Source organism: Nelumbo nucifera, chromosome 2, assembly GCF_055504915.1.
Source record: "Nelumbo nucifera cultivar China Antique chromosome 2, China Antique-T2T, whole genome shotgun sequence".
NCBI lineage: Eukaryota > Viridiplantae > Streptophyta > Magnoliopsida > Proteales > Nelumbonaceae > Nelumbo > Nelumbo nucifera.
In genome coordinates this window covers 42,463,734-42,476,373 of record NC_142650.1, presented here as the reverse complement: position 1 = coordinate 42,476,373, position 12,640 = coordinate 42,463,734, and the positions used below count along the sequence as shown (strand labels likewise).

General features: G+C 36.9%; 1 protein-coding gene across 1 annotated transcript; it reads right to left on the bottom strand.

The window, feature by feature from the left end:
• Positions 1-3,734: 3,734 nt before the first annotated feature.
• ABO1 (IKI3 family protein) lies at positions 3,735-11,442 on the bottom strand. Its single transcript, XM_010261794.3, has 6 exons — positions 11,039-11,442; positions 10,016-10,346; positions 6,085-9,178; positions 4,739-4,840; positions 4,306-4,624; positions 3,735-3,978 (listed from the first exon to the last, which is right to left on the bottom strand). Exons 1-5 carry the CDS (start codon positions 11,195-11,197, stop codon positions 4,309-4,311), a joined length of 4,002 nt encoding a protein of 1,333 aa, XP_010260096.1. The 5' UTR covers positions 11,198-11,442; the 3' UTR covers positions 3,735-3,978; positions 4,306-4,308.
• Between the last annotated feature and the right edge of the window lie 1,198 nt (positions 11,443-12,640).

The following is a 12,640-nucleotide window of genomic DNA, read 5'->3' as shown; positions in this document are numbered from 1 at the left end:
CTAATATTCCCTAATAACTGATGACAGATTATCATTAGTTATATTAGAATTTACTTTTTTTATATAGTATATGCCTCAGTGTTCACATGTATATATAGCGCATATATATGGCATAATGTTATTAACTCAATCTAAATCTAAAACACACTTTAGGGTCCATTTGATTTGTAGTCGGAATTGAAGGCACTTAATCCTCCCTGCTTGTTTGGATCAGATGGGAATGGATTCAATGGAATTAGATTCTATCAGATGTATACAACTCCTATAGAGGGTTGATAAAGAAAAATAGGATTTGGAGAGTTTTAAATCATTTGTCTTTTAACTTTTTCTGGCTGGTATGAGACTCTCATTCCCAAGGGTGGAGACTAGAATGGCCATTCCCTCTGAATGGGGAATGTTATTCCACCAAGAATGGGAATCAGAATCCCATTCTGCCCAACCAAATGGCTGGACCATTCCGATTCTGATTCCAGACCTCTATTCCTATTTTATTGAACAATATAGATCGTCTTATATCACTATGGGAGTGCTTGAAAATAAGCGCTTATTCGAAGTACTTATTTTGAACTGAGACTATACCAATACACACTTATTTGCATTTGGGAAACAAGCCCGAATAAGTGCTTATTTGAGACACCTAAATTTTGGGCCTATTTTTAAGTGCTTATTTGAGAAGCCCAAATTTTGGGCTTATCTTTAAGTGCTTATTTCCTTTCTGGCATATCTTGGCCTGCCATGTCATTTTAAAAATACCTATACTACCCCTGTTAGAGACAAGTGTTTTTTCACCAAACATTCATGAGAGCTTATTAGAATAAGCACTCCCAAACTCCACCTTAGCATTTGTTTGATTTATTGAGCAAAGACACTAATCCAATAGTATGGTTTATCTGGTTGGGATTATTTCTTTTATCAACATCAAGGTTTAAAATATGGACGTGATATGCTTGATATAAGGAATGGGGTTGGCGTCCATTCATTCCTTGGGTACTAGTCCATATCATTAGCATCACGTTGTATTTCAAACCAAGGTTCAAAGTACCTCAAGGTCATCAATACGTTAATACATAGAACTTTGTTTACCTTAAGGCTGTTTTGGTTTGAAGGAAAAAGTAGGGAAAAGAAGGGGAAGGTAGAGAAACTTTTACTATCCTTGTTTAGGTCTCTCTATCTTTTCCTTCATTTCCCTACCTTTTCCTTCAAACCAAACATAGCCTAATGTTTTATAACTTAAATCCTGATGTGTCATTTTAACTGTTAAATATCATATAAAAAATTCTACATATTTGTTTTTTAGGTAAAAAAATACATATTTTGTTTTTGGATCTAATATATTTTTAGGACAATTATATATTTCTATACTTATTAATTAATAATTTAATTAAATAAATAACAACAAATTAGTGACTCTACATATAGTAGTTTGTAAAAATAGATATAGCATGTGTTGTATTCTTGGTTGATCCATTACTAGAAAGTTAATTGTATGTCAATTGTTATGTATTTTTCATTTCTGTAGGCATGCAAACTCCACATCTTTGTTTTTTGATATCTTAAGAGAAGATAGCTACATTGATAGAACAGAAAAAATGATAAGGGAAGTTTCCTCCAGTGCCCTCCCACACGCTCTCTTTTCATTGGTTAATGGTGACTTAGGAGAAAAATTTTAATTAGAATTTTGTTATGAATGGTTTATAGGATTTGGGGTGGCTCTTCACAATTTCCCGTTGCGTTTGGTCATGTCTAAAGACATAATTCAAAGTAGAGCTTATTAGCCTCCTAATATAATTGACATCTAACGTTTTCCATAGCAATTCTCAACTCTAAACACTCAGCATATATCTTTTTATCAAAGGAGATGCTAATGGATTTTGGAAGGAAACAGCAGGCTTTGGAGCCGTTGAGAATGTTTGTGTGTGTGTGAGAGAGAGAGGTTGGGTGGAATGTGCTCTTAGTAGTATCCACACGGACCAAACCAATACATGAATCCAGATACGGTTGTCATTATTTTATTGGCGGGCACTGCAGTGCAGAGTCGACACCATCCCAAATTTTGATTTAGTTCTAACAAAACAGTTCTTACACTGTACTTAGGAGTGGCAATTGGTCAAGCTTCAACCCAACCCATCTAACCCACCAACCCATTAATGACCCATTTGTGTAAAACTAAATGGATTGGGTTGAATCCAAACTCGCCTTAACCTAACCCAACCGACCCAACCCAAGAATCTTTTACTTATTAAACATAAGCATAGAAAATACAGAAATTAAAAAACAGAACATGCAAAAAATCAGGAGAATATAAATATGGAAGATAATTAAAATTGCAAAAATATAGCCAGAGTTACAAAAAACACAAAAAAGTGAAGAAAATCAATATAAATTACCAAAAAAAACAAAGAAAAGCCAGAAAACATAAATTGTAGAAACATGAAAAATGAAGAAATATAGAAACCCACTAAAATCACATAAATTGCAAAAAGAAAAAAAAAACAAAAATTATAGATAAAATACAGAAATGTGGAAAATAACAAAATTTACTGCAAAACATTTCAACGCAACAAATAACAAAGGTTGCAAAAGAAAATATAACAAAAATTACAGAAAAACAAAGAAAAAAAGGAAATTACAAAAAATATGTATATAAATTTCAGAAAATATAAAAATTACAAAAAAACAAAATTATAAGAAAGTATAAACATTATTAAAATATAACAGAAATTATATAAAGGTAGAACTTTTGTTACATTTAGAAAGGGACTATGAGATATGCATAGAGAAACGATGGGCTCTGGTTATCTGGATTTTATTAGCACCATTGGAAATGACTTTTTACTAGCGCCGACTAATGCCGTGACATCACCTTTGATTTTGCCGGTGAACTTGAAGAAATAACTCCAGATTCATAGAAGGATGCCCTACAGGTAGTTTTGTGAGTTCATGACTACCTTGTAAAATTAATTGGTTAAAATGTAGCAGCTTCCGTATGTCAGAAGCACATCACACTCTGTTTGGGGACCCCCTTTTGCTTTTGATAAAGTGCAGCGAAGTATGCACTGCCTTGTCCATATTGTTGCAACTGAACAAAGCTATAAAATGTGAAACAGAGCATAACAGAAATAAATGAATGAATTCAATGTCATCATTGTAGCAGCTTTGGTTCACGTATGGAGGGATCGCCACTACTAAGTTTCGGTTAGGGTTTGGATTTAGGGGGAGAGAGAGAGAGAGAGGAAGGTAGGGTTGGAAAATCACTCGCTGAGATCTTCAACCATGGAATAGGGTTCCAAGAGGAGAGAGAGAGAGAGGGGAGAGGTGAACAAAAAAAGAAGCGAAAAAGGAAAGAACATAAAAAAATGAAAATTCCTAATCTCTTAATGGATACCCGTTGGATACCTATGACCCAATCCACTCAATCTATTAATTCTCATTTTATTTAGTGAACCAACCCGCTGCTGACCCAACATAAAAAGATACAACCTAACCCGTTAATAAATGGGTGGGTTCAACAGGTTGGGTTGGAAATTGCCACCTGTAGCTGTGCTCACATCCTTTTGCAGCGTGCATTGGGAGCATTCCCTATTATTCATGGGAGATATTTCGATGGCTGGGACTTGGGAGGACGGTTTTGTGAGGATTCGCTTTCGGCAAATGGGGACCGGGGGGGTTGGAGTTTCGCTGAAGCAAGATCAACAGTTCAAAGACAAACAATGGTCAAAACTTGACTCAATTCGTGCTGCAGAGAATGACATGTACCCTTCTTAGCAACCATTGAGAAAATAACAATCATCATGAAAACAATGCGTCATGTTGAAAAAAGAAAAAAAAAAAATCGCATGCATACGGAAAAGCAATTTATCATTCAAGCAGTTGGTACAAAATTTAACTGAAATAGTTTGAGTAAGAGGAGATAATTTTACAGTTCAATTTAGTTCCACCTTTGCTTCTCCATTTCCTCGTCAAGAATCATAACTGCTTCTGCAGCCACAGCCAACAAACAAACATCATGTTGGTATTCAAGTTCAAGCCAAGAATATCAGACAGACACTAACACCTTGAGACCTGATTTATCAAAGTATTGACATGTAGGTATTCAAGTTCAAGTAGGGAAGAACCAATAGAAGAAACATGTCCGATGGAATCTAACAGCACTGGTTCAAAAAGAAAAGGTTCCAACAGAAGTCCTCTCTTGCACGGTTTTGATAAATAATAGCCTGTGTATTTATTTATGTGCTTAAGCAGTTAAGCTCACAAGCCTCACATTAGTTATGTCGAACTAGTTTGCTGTAATTACTCAAGAGGTACCTGTTAAGGAGGAAGTAGAACCTTAGACTGCCATGAGAAAGCCTCTGACTTGGGCAGTTCACTCTTCACCTTCTGTATGTAATGCTCCAAGGTATGCCTGGTCTCGTCTATGTTATCACTACAGGTAGTTTCTTCAGCAAGAATGACTGCTGCCAATTGAGACATTTGAAAATTATCTGCCGCTCGTTGCAGTTTCCTAGCTGTTTCTTCCTTGCCAATCATCACAAGGGCACCAAGTAGGGATTTAAGCTCATGCTGTGCAACTGAGGTTAGAGACATGCCCTTCAAGTGTTCCACTAGAGCCCTCTCTTCACCAGGGCTGAAATGTTTAATCAATAATGCAATGTGATCTAAGAGTAGCAACAACCAAAATGCTCCAAATGATAGAAGCAGAAGGAAAACCTAAAAGTTATAATTGAACAGTCGTAACTACCTGCCAGCTCGGATCTTGCCTCCTTTATTCTTCTGTCGTCTCATTTCTCGTGTCTTGCTGCCTAAGCTTGAGCAAATAGAAGCTCCAGAGCCTTTTCTTGTCCTGATAGAGGGCACTGAAATGTCAGTAGATGCTTGGCAAAAAATTGGAAAACACTGCAATTAATAGCTTCAAGATGCAACAACAGTCAAGAGAACCCGAAGCAAGGAAATACACGAGTAAATAAAGAATTAACAAAGAATTATCCAGGAGCTGGAGAAACATGCCATTTCTTTTTCTCTTTATTGTTTTATAGTGTTTCTCAACTACTATAAGAAAACCAACAACTATTCTCTAGATTTTCCTCTAGATTCATAGCCTATTTTGTGCTCATTGATTTTGCCTTCTATCAACCAGCTCTACATTACCCTATATTTGTTTTCATTTGCATGACCTTCTATCACGGAACAGCCATGGTTGTGGTACTTCCTAATCATGAATGAACTGATTAAACATGTGCAAGAGGTGCCATGCTATGATTTTGATATTCCAATAAAATCCCTAGTTCTCAAAGGACAAGACGAAAGAAACATGATATAGATGAAAAAAAAACTCCAGTGCATGATTCAGATGTTTACAATTGCAGCTTCATATATCTGCAACTTCAGGACGTGACTTGCTCACATCCATAAGTAGGCCAGAAAGTCAACTAAATTGGGCCCTAAACCAAGTTGGTCAAAACTTGACTCAATTCAGCACATTGATAGTCCTATTCAAGATAGTTTTTTAAATGATCAAGATTTTTCTTTTTTTTTTATAGATTACATGATTAAGAATATATTCCATGTCGTTCAGCTATATCATGCAAACATGGTAGATAGGCATAAAACCCTCCTTTTTGTAGGGATCTCATGAATTTCACGTAGCAAATTACCTACCACAAGAAAGTCCTTAGCTTAAGACAGATAGGAGGTACCAGTACCACATTCATCTACAAAATAGACAACAAGATTCTAGAAATATTGATAGCCTTGAGAATGATTTGATTAAACAACATAAACCAAGTTCCAAGGGCCACAACTTATGAACAAGCTTCAAACTCAGAAGGCAAACAACTTAATTTATCAAGGTGGGATGACATCATCATCGACATCACTATTACATTTGGGGTTATAACAAAGCAATAATGGATTTCATAAATATTTGCAGAAGCAGAATTTACAGCAATAGCCCACTGTAAAAGACTAAAAATCTCTCCTAAAGAGGAAAATTTGGTAAAAGAATATATAGGAACCAACAAAAACAGAAAAAAAAAGCAAATTTATGTATAGCAAAAGTCATCCAACTAAGAAGAAAGAGAAACTTACCCAGTAGTGTAAGCACTCATTCCACTGAAAGTACTGCTAGTTTCTGAAGCAGTCTCATCATCAATGTCATTTATTGATCTCTCCTCTGATTGAAGCTTTGCTGTGAGAAGTAATCTTCTTTGTCTAACTGCTAAATACCGTGTCAAGTACTTCCCTATCTTCTCCAATCCTTCCTTGTATTCAGCTATCAATACTCCGGAACATTCTACAGCTGCATTTTTCACATCCAAAATCAAGTCCTCTCTCTTGTGCATAAGACCAATCCTCAGAGCCTCTTCCCATTCCCTTGCACTGACAAGAAAACCAATTCCTCCAGGGACATCACCACAGTACTCTAGAGCAATTATGGCAGCTTCTGCTGGCTTTCCAAGTGCTTGAAGTTCTTCACAGAGTTCATTAGCAAGTTGCAGAATCTCTTCCTTTCCCAATTTGAGCAAACCGGCCACTGTGAGCACCCCTTTCCAATGACCACAAGCACGATAAGCTTTCAGAGCTTTTCCTAATGAAGAACAACACAAATAAGTTGTAGCAGCATCCTCAAAGCATTTTTGATCATGGAGATGGTCTCCCCAAGCCTCAAGAATTTCAGTCCTCTTTGAAGGATCAATGAACAGTTGAAGACCCAATGGAAAAAGTTCCGGGTTATTTCTCATAAGGTTCATCGCATCTTCATAATAAGCATCTCCAGCTGATACAACATGCTTAAGAGCACTTTCATACCTGTGCAGTCTAATATCAACTGTATACTGCAAAATAGCAGGTGGCATACTCTCCAGTCCCTTCAGGAAAGGAAGAAACTCCTTTGGATCCCTTTGGGAGTTCAGTGCCACAATCGCTGCAAGGTTCAGATCATAAAGGCCTAAAGCAGATTCATAAACAGCATCAGAATCAGATAACCAGAGGAGATGCTTCAGAGCTTCTTCTGTTGAAGGATAAGAATGTCTCCTGTGGTCATCAACCCCTGACAGTTCCATTTCGCGAATCATTTTTATCCGCTTAAGGGATTCCTCAAGTGCTGGAGGTTCGCTACGGGCTAAGGTGGTTAATATACAAAGCTCCCTTGCAGGACTTTCTGATACCTGTTCCTCAAGAGCCTTGCGTATTGCCTGCAGCACAGAAGAGACCTTGCTCTTTGTATCAAAACCCTTCAAATTTCCTGTTTGTATACCTTCACTGACCTTCATGTAAGGAAGGGATATAATGTTCTTGTACAGTGTCTCCAGAACATTTTCATTCTTTATGGAACAGACAAAGTCAGTGATATAGCTCAAATTGTTAACTTGCCTGACAAATTCAGTAGCACATTGAAGAAAGGCTTGCCAACCAAAGCAGTCAACAAGGACATTGTAATCTATTCGGTGTCTTCTTACCATGAAAAGTGCATCTCTGAAGCGCCCTTGGACCAAAGCATTAACTATAGATGCCAAAACCAATTTTCTAGGATAGATGCATTCTAGGTTCCCCCGAGTTGTTTGTAAAATAACAGCAGCTTCATCTCCATTAAGTACACCAACTAATTTTGCACCCCTTTCCCATATGAATATGGAGTCTTTATTTTCTTCATTGTTTTTGTTACTAATCCGAATGAAACTTTGATATTTAACTTCCACATTGCCATATAAAATGTCATCAACATCAACAATAAATAGCAAGTCTTGCTTGGTTGTGAGAATCAAGTGTGTCATTATTTGATCAGCAGAGTTAGAGTAAAATGAAAAGCTACTGCAATTGTTACATAATATCCTCCCACCGGCATGTAACCTGCTATTATCATCAAGCCCGAAAGGCAAGGGCTTTAACATCCCTTTCTCAGAAATAGAGACAACACTCGTCCAAGGGCAGGATGATGAAAATCCAATATCACTATCTACTTTCTGGAAGTTCAACTCTGCATGTGCCCTTGAAATTCCCAAATTTGAAGTATATTCAATAAGTTTTCCTCCATCATACTGAATAAAGGCTGATCCTCTTTTGACAGGGTTAGTAGATACTCCAATCACAGGTCCTTCAAGACATAGTCGATTGGTAATCTTTGCATCCCAACCTGATGAGGTCACCAATCCGGGGATGTGATCCTCACGGCACACCAGCTCAATCTCCAACAAAGTATACCCATAGAAATCCACCCCCTGATGATGAGAAAACTTGTATTCTGTGGACGATGTCCCCAAACATTGATCAGTATTAGCAGAACCATTGTAAGAAATGCCAAGAAGAATATGTGAATCCAACCAAGCTAGATGCCTCAAGGACCCAAACTCCACTTCAGAACAGATATGTACAATGTTGAATTCTTTGCCCTCCAACTCTTCCCAAGTTTCAGTGGCAGGAAGCTCTACAATACACAAACTACCACTTGATAAGCACACAGCCAAAAGGCTTTTGGAGTTTTGGGGGAAAAAGGCCATATCTTGAACAGCAGCAGAGAATTTCAGGTTGAATAAATACAAGGGAGGTGGCATTAAAGATAAAGCAAGAGGTGATATTAGTATGTTGGAATTATCTATCACCAAAGCTGTTGAATTCTCCATCACAGCTGTTACCCAAACAAAGTTGTAGGTTGTGATCTTTCCACCAAGTGTCCAACAAATCAAGCGCAATGCCTTTGTCGGATCCCACATGAATTTCACTCCATCCTTCTTCGAGTATCTTATTTCGTGTTTCAAGTACCAATGGTTGTTACTGAAGGACCAAATCTTAATAGCATCATGCCTTTCACATCTGGCAATGGCTGCAAGAAGATCTGAGGTGCAATTCCACTTCAGGACTTCAATTATTGTATCCATTGGCTCATCAATGCTAAATGAGCTTCTTTCTAACCCATTCCTCTCAAAGAAAACAACCAGAGGGCACTTTTTTTCAGCTTTCCTGTCATATGCTGCAGCTATTTTGGCGCCACTTGGCATCCAATCCAAGGCTACTCCCATGAAAGGCTTTAATTCTGAAGCTGCATGCAGTGACCCTGAATTCCGTTCCCAAATTTTAAGTTTTCTATGCAAGGAAGAGTTGTGCTCTTTACTTGAAGTAGCAAGATATTTCCCATCACCTCGCCAAGAAAGGGTACTTTCAAATGTATAATCTCCAGTTGCTTCACCTGAAAATCATACTCCAGTAAAAAGATTGATCAGACCATTACATAAACAAAGAAGAAATACTTGTTAAAAGAATCCAATAAAAAAATACTTATTAAAATATCCAAGACAGGAAGAAGCCATCCCAAAGTTGTTTACATGTGTAACCAGACAAACATAAGTAACCAACCTGTAGGCTTTCCTGGACTGAATATTACATCAAATGGATTCCTTTTAAAGTTGTTTCCTGCATACAGCTTCCATGTTTCATAATGGCCAAGAACTGTCTTAATTTTGAACTTCTGTTATTAATTAAGACACCATTTAGGTGTTGGCTTTAGAAGACTAAGACACCCTCTTCAAGGCTAACTAGAGGCCCTACAATGAAAACTTTTCTATCATGTGTATTCAAACACTGACCAATTATGCTTGCCTACAAAAAAGCATCAACTAATACCAACATTTCAATATGCATTTGTGGCCGTCTGATTGCCCCAGTTGAATGCCATAAAATAACAGCACTGAAACAGTGAAACCATCATTCTAATGTGTTTGAGTATATATATCTTCATCTTTTAATGAAACATCTAGAGAGTGCTTTAATTAATGTGAAACATTAAAAAATGAGGCACCTCTTGAGGCAATGATGAGGAAACAGCCTTAAAGAGGCATTTAAAGCTAATTCTCCCCAAATATGATGATAATGTGATTTCATGTTGATAAGCCTTAGCCCAGGATATCTCACTGACTCCATAGGAGTCATAAAGACGTCAATCATTACTGCACAACGAGTGTGGCTTCTTCCTGCATGTAGCATTCTTAAAAGGGTAATATCTAGGAATCAGGAAAGAAGTCCTTACTTACGTCAAAATCTTCAGGAGGCTCCTCAAGCGTAGTTTCATATAGAAGCTCCCAATCGTGAGTCATAACTAGTAACCGCCCAAAGCCAGTAATAACAGCAAGAAGGGCTCCATCTGGACTAGGAGTAATACTCTTTACACCACCCTCCACTCTGCCAACAACTTCTGTTGTCTTCCCATCACCAGTGTGCAATAATAGATAACCATCAGTAGTTCCCACTATCAGTGCTTCCTTCTCCATGAGATAGTCTAAAGCGGTAGTGCAGTCCCCAGGTTCTAAATCCACAAGTTCATCTTCCAAGGCTATTGTGGTCTTCCTCCATTGTTTGCCCTGCCAATATAATGTAGCTAGTGTATTTATTAAAAAGTAAAACGAGTGCATTGAAAATAGATAAGCATCGGAAGCCACATCAGCAGGACAGGAATATTAACATTGCAACTTGTAAATGATCCTTATAAGATGGTTCTCCCTCCACTTCTTCCACTTTACATATTGTTACAATTTAACGAACTCACTGAACATGACGAAAAATGAATGGTTTCCATTGGAAACAGTATTTTATGGGGTATTACGCAATTTGACCTTGAAACATATACGCTTTCCAGAAAACGAGTATTAGTTATAGGAAAATGGCATTCCTTCTTATCTTTCCTGAGTCAACCATTCAGGTCTATATTCCAAGTCAAACCAAGCACCAGGTAGAATTAGGAAAATGATTCGCTTTCCATCTGAATACCAATGTACGAGTAAACTATATCAAATGCCGCCTCCATGGCTAATTTCTATAGGTTACAGTTTCACTTCAAACGTGCATTGGTTCTCTTTGTTTCGCCATGAAAGGGACGGAAAACTTTTCAGTGTGTAAAGTTTCAGTTGTATTTCTGGCCCTTTTATGGCCCAAACTTTGTTTTCCGCCTCCTCTACATGGAAAGAAACGCCGCCTCAAGCAAAAAGAATATTAATCTAACTGCAATAATGTTCCGTCTCTTGTGAAAATAAGTTGAAATAAAAGGGTAACTTACCTGAGATATAGGAATCTGAGTAGTGTATATAACGTTTGCTGATGAAGCAAAGAACAGGCGATTTCGTTCAATATCGAAAGCAGAGAACAACAGAACTTCTTCCGTCGACTGCAGTTGGAGATCGAATGTAAGCTCTGAATAAAGCTTCAGGTTCTTCATCCTGACCTCCTCTAGCGACAGAATAATATTATATAAACAGAGAAAACCCTAGAACTGGTAAATGGCAAAAAAAAATGGAAGTAGAAATGAACTACAAGCTCCAATGTGAGTATAAATAGAAGAGAAACATAGCGCTCGCGATCTAGGCTTCTGGAAATGGCAAGTACTAAGTACCCTCGCGTTCTCCGTCTCTCTTTCGCGCGCGGAAGACTCTGCAATCTCACGCACAGGCACAGCACAGAGGCAGGGGTTTTGAGAATAAGGGTTTATGTTTATGTCCACGATCAGCGCACGTGACCTGAAAGCAGCCCTTTATTGCTGTAAAACAGTTAACAATGTTTGACAAAACAAAAACAACGGCAATTATGCGCAGATCGTTGATTTGATTTGGTACACGTACATCACTTAGAAGTGTGAAATTAATCCACCATTGGTTTTGATTTTTATGTTGATTTGGGACATCATTTAGTTAGTGTAGATATGTGAAATTAGGGGTGCTTACGGTTCGTTAGCTGAATTCTTATTATCGATTTTTGGAAAATCGGTAATCAAAATTGAATCGAAGCCAACCGGTTAATCGGTTGACTGATCTGGTTAATCGTCGGTTTAATTTGTTGATTTTTTCGATTTTTTTTATAATATATTATAAAAATATATAATAAAAATTATAAATATATATAAAATATTATATTTTAAATAATAAATAATATATCATGTATTATAAATATATAATGTATATTTATTAATTTATAATATATAAAATATATAATATATATATAAGTATATGTATACTTAGTCAGTTTGGTTAATTGTCAGTTTTTTATGTTGATTAATCAAAATCGAAACTGACTAATTTAATTAACCGATTTTTCGATTCAGTTTTGGTCTTCTTTCCGATTGATTTAATTTTTAGTTTTTTTTTTTTTTTCTCTCACCCTTATTGGTACATGATTTGGATGGTGAAAATTAGTTGATTGATCTTATGATGCAACTTCGAAGGTCTACTACTAAAATTGTTTTAGAAATCTCAGTGTTTGAAGCTCCCGATACTATTGGGCCAGTAACAATTATTCCCCTAGACTTTCGACAAAAATTCCTGGACTTTTACTTTGTCACCAAAAATGGCATCATATTTGTGTCACATTTGAAATCTGTTTTTTAAGATTACGTCTAAATTTCGTTTTATATTTTTTTGAAATTGCACTTTTTCATACCAAACCTTGGAAACGAGAAATAACGGTCCTAAAAATATTTATTGAGAAAATGGTCCTAAAAACATCAAGGAATGGTGTGACACATTGTTGTTACACTTATGTGGCAGTTACAACAACCGTCCTAAAAATATTTATTGAAGAAGCCACATATCAATGCAACACCATTTTCTGAAAAAACACCTCTCAAGAAACAATATTGGTTTCAAACATTGCCAAATACCCCTTTGAT

What these genes read in the sequence shown, in the direction of transcription:
- ABO1 (XM_010261794.3), bottom strand. Translation starts at nt 11,197, where the DNA reads ATGAAGAACCTGAAGCTTTATTCAGAGCTTACATTCGATCTCCAACTG. An exon ending in CTCAGATTCCTATATCTCAG is followed by an intron (nt 10,347 to 11,038) that starts GTAAGTTACCCT and finishes TTATATTGGCAG; the next exon opens with GGCAAACAATGGAGGAAGAC. An exon ending in ATGAGTGCTTACACTACTGG is followed by an intron (nt 4,841 to 6,084) that starts GTAAGTTTCTCT and finishes GCCCTCTATCAG; the next exon opens with GACAAGAAAAGGCTCTGGAG.